Genomic DNA, 2,512 nt, shown 5'->3' on the forward strand with positions numbered 1-2,512 from the left:
GCAGCAAGGGGCGCCGAGGACAGCTCCTCAAGCGTGTTTGCAAACTGCCGAGGAGAGCTCCTCATGATTACCCGTTGCATTTTACAACCGCGTGAGGTGCGCAACAGTGCAACTATAGAGTGGGCGTCGTCGTTCCGCCGCTCACCAGCTGCAGGTGTTGTTGACGGCAGGCCTGCTCTGGTCAGCGTCGCTCGCCGAGCAGATCGTGCGCCTTGTGCTGTGAGTGTGACCAAGCTCTTGGTCCGCCTAGCAATGAACAGCCAAAACCTCCCCTGCTTCCAAGCCCAATCAACCGCGCGCAATGCTTCAGACAGCAAAAAAGAAAAGCCGGAGCAATGCTGTAGATAACACGAGAGAAATAAATTAACCAAGTGCATGGCATAACGATGCATTGTCGAGTACACATCCGGAAGGAAACAACCAGTTAATTAGCATAGTTCTTGTCCAAATTAAAGGATGATAACAGAAGTTGCAACTCTGGTGTTCAACACTAACTAAAGACGACGAAACTTGCGACTTGACACACGGCGAGGCGAGGCGAGGTGCACACAGACACAGCTTAGTCGTCGAGCAGACTGAAGCTTGGCCATCTCGCCATCAGACTCTCCTCTGCAGTTTCTTCTTTCTTCTCCCCTCCTTGACAATGCAGGATGCAAACTTGCTGGGTCCTGCACAGCGAAGTAAGGAAACAGGCGATGTGTGAGAAACCGAGGTGCGCAAATAAAATAGTAGCCAGTACTGTATTTCTTATGTTCCAAAACTGGTTGGTTTAGCAAAGAACAGACCTGCTGGAGCACAGAACGTACAGCCGTCACTCATCGTCTTCATTCTCCTTCACTTTACGGAAATACGGTTCACGGCATTTAGCTCCCAACTGATCCTTCTTCTTCCTCAACAGCATGAGCACCCGGCTGCCCTCTGGAGCCAATACACCGTCATCACGCATTATCAGCCCCAGATGTCCACTTTCCCTTCCGTGTGCGATAAGTCTCTCAAACGTGCTCCTCTTGTCAATTACTACTAGAGTTTCTGCCTTACCATCGTCGTCCCTAGGTGGCGTGTACACTCCTTTCTGGGCAGAAGTTAACACTAGTTTGGAGTCAAGACCCCAATCCGAAACATCACCCCACGCATAGTGCATGTGGATTTCTCTACCAGGGATGGTGCAGTCTAAGTCCCTTGGTTCTTCCTTCCTTTTAATTCTCTCCTTCACTTCCATGAATATCCATACGACCCGCCTTGCCTCACAAAATACCAACACAGCTTCTAGGAATGCTTTTCCCATTTCCTCGGTGTCTCCAGTACCCGGGTAATAGCCAAGTTTCTCAAAGATGTGGACGAAAGTGGGGCGCCCTCCAAGAAGAGCCCTGCACTTACAAGATCAATGTGTTAAAAAAATACTCCTAGAAGCAGTTGAAGATATGGCAGAACCAAAAGTACGTACTAATGATCCACACTTACCTTTTCTCATGATCACCTTCTATTGGGAGCTTGCTTGCGCCATCTTTGAGAAAGAATGGAAGGGAAAAGTCATCACTACAATAGTACCACTTGGACCATCGATCATATGCAAAGCTTCTTAAACCAACCAGGTAGCCATTGTAGTCACATATGAGAAGTTGAACCATCATTCCATCGTACTTGTAACCCGTGGCCTTATCATCGTAATACATTTCTATTATGAAATGGCTGTGACCCCATTTCTTCACATCTTCATAATCATCAAGCTCCTCCTCCGATTGCTTTGTTTTCTTTGCTTTATCTTTCTTTCTTGAGGTGGAAGAAGAAGCAGCAGAAGAAGTTTGTCTTGGCCGATTGTGTGGGTTAGGAAGGGGAGTTATAGGCTTGTTGCAGTAGAGGGCGGGTGCTATGTCTCTGGCTCGTCGGGTCATAGATTTAAAAGCTTCCTCATAAGCATCCAATAGATCCACCGCTGCTACGTTGAATCGCAGAACAGGAACGTCCTAAATTTTATATGAAAACAGAATTGATTAACACAAAATAGCCGTGATAAAGCTTCATCCCAAGAAATAATGAAAACAACAAGGTTTCCCAAATCTTATTGGCGTCCAAATAAAAGATTTAACACAATAAAAGAAACAGCGCGTGCTACTAGATAGCATCCACTAGATCAGCTGCTGCTACGTTGAATCGCAGAACAGGGACGTCCTAAATTTTATATGAAAACGGAATTGATTAACACAAAATAGCCGTGATAAAGCTTCATCCCAAGAAATAATGAAAACAACAAGGTTTCCCAAATCTTATTGGCGTCCAAATAAAAGGTTTAACACACGTAAGAGAAACCGCTTGTGCTGCTAGCTAGCATTCACTAGATCAGCTGCTGCTACGTTGAATCGCAGAACAGGGACATCCTAAATTTTATATGAAAACGGAATAGATTAACACAAAATAGCCATGATAAAGCTTCATCCCAAGAAATAATGAAAACAACAACGTTTCCCAAATCTTATTGGCGTCGAAATAAAAGATTTAACACACATAAAAGAAA

At 45.2% G+C, this 2,512-nt stretch overlaps 1 protein-coding gene across 1 annotated transcript in view; it reads right to left on the minus strand.

Annotated features, from left to right (window-relative positions):
- Positions 1 to 359: 359 nt before the first annotated feature.
- LOC123072692 (uncharacterized) overlaps positions 360 to 2,512 on the minus strand; it is a gene marked incomplete at its 5' end in the record, with an annotated part of 3,796 nt that continues 1,643 nt past the window's right edge. The window contains 3 exon segments of the mRNA XM_044496296.1: positions 360 to 668; positions 786 to 1,367; positions 1,462 to 1,964. Of these exon segments, the coding sequence (XP_044352231.1) occupies positions 812 to 1,367; positions 1,462 to 1,964 (1,059 nt within the window).

The sequence above is a fragment of the Triticum aestivum genome, chromosome 3B (assembly GCF_018294505.1).
Source record: "Triticum aestivum cultivar Chinese Spring chromosome 3B, IWGSC CS RefSeq v2.1, whole genome shotgun sequence".
In the NCBI taxonomy this organism is placed as follows: Eukaryota; Viridiplantae; Streptophyta; class Magnoliopsida; order Poales; family Poaceae; genus Triticum; species Triticum aestivum.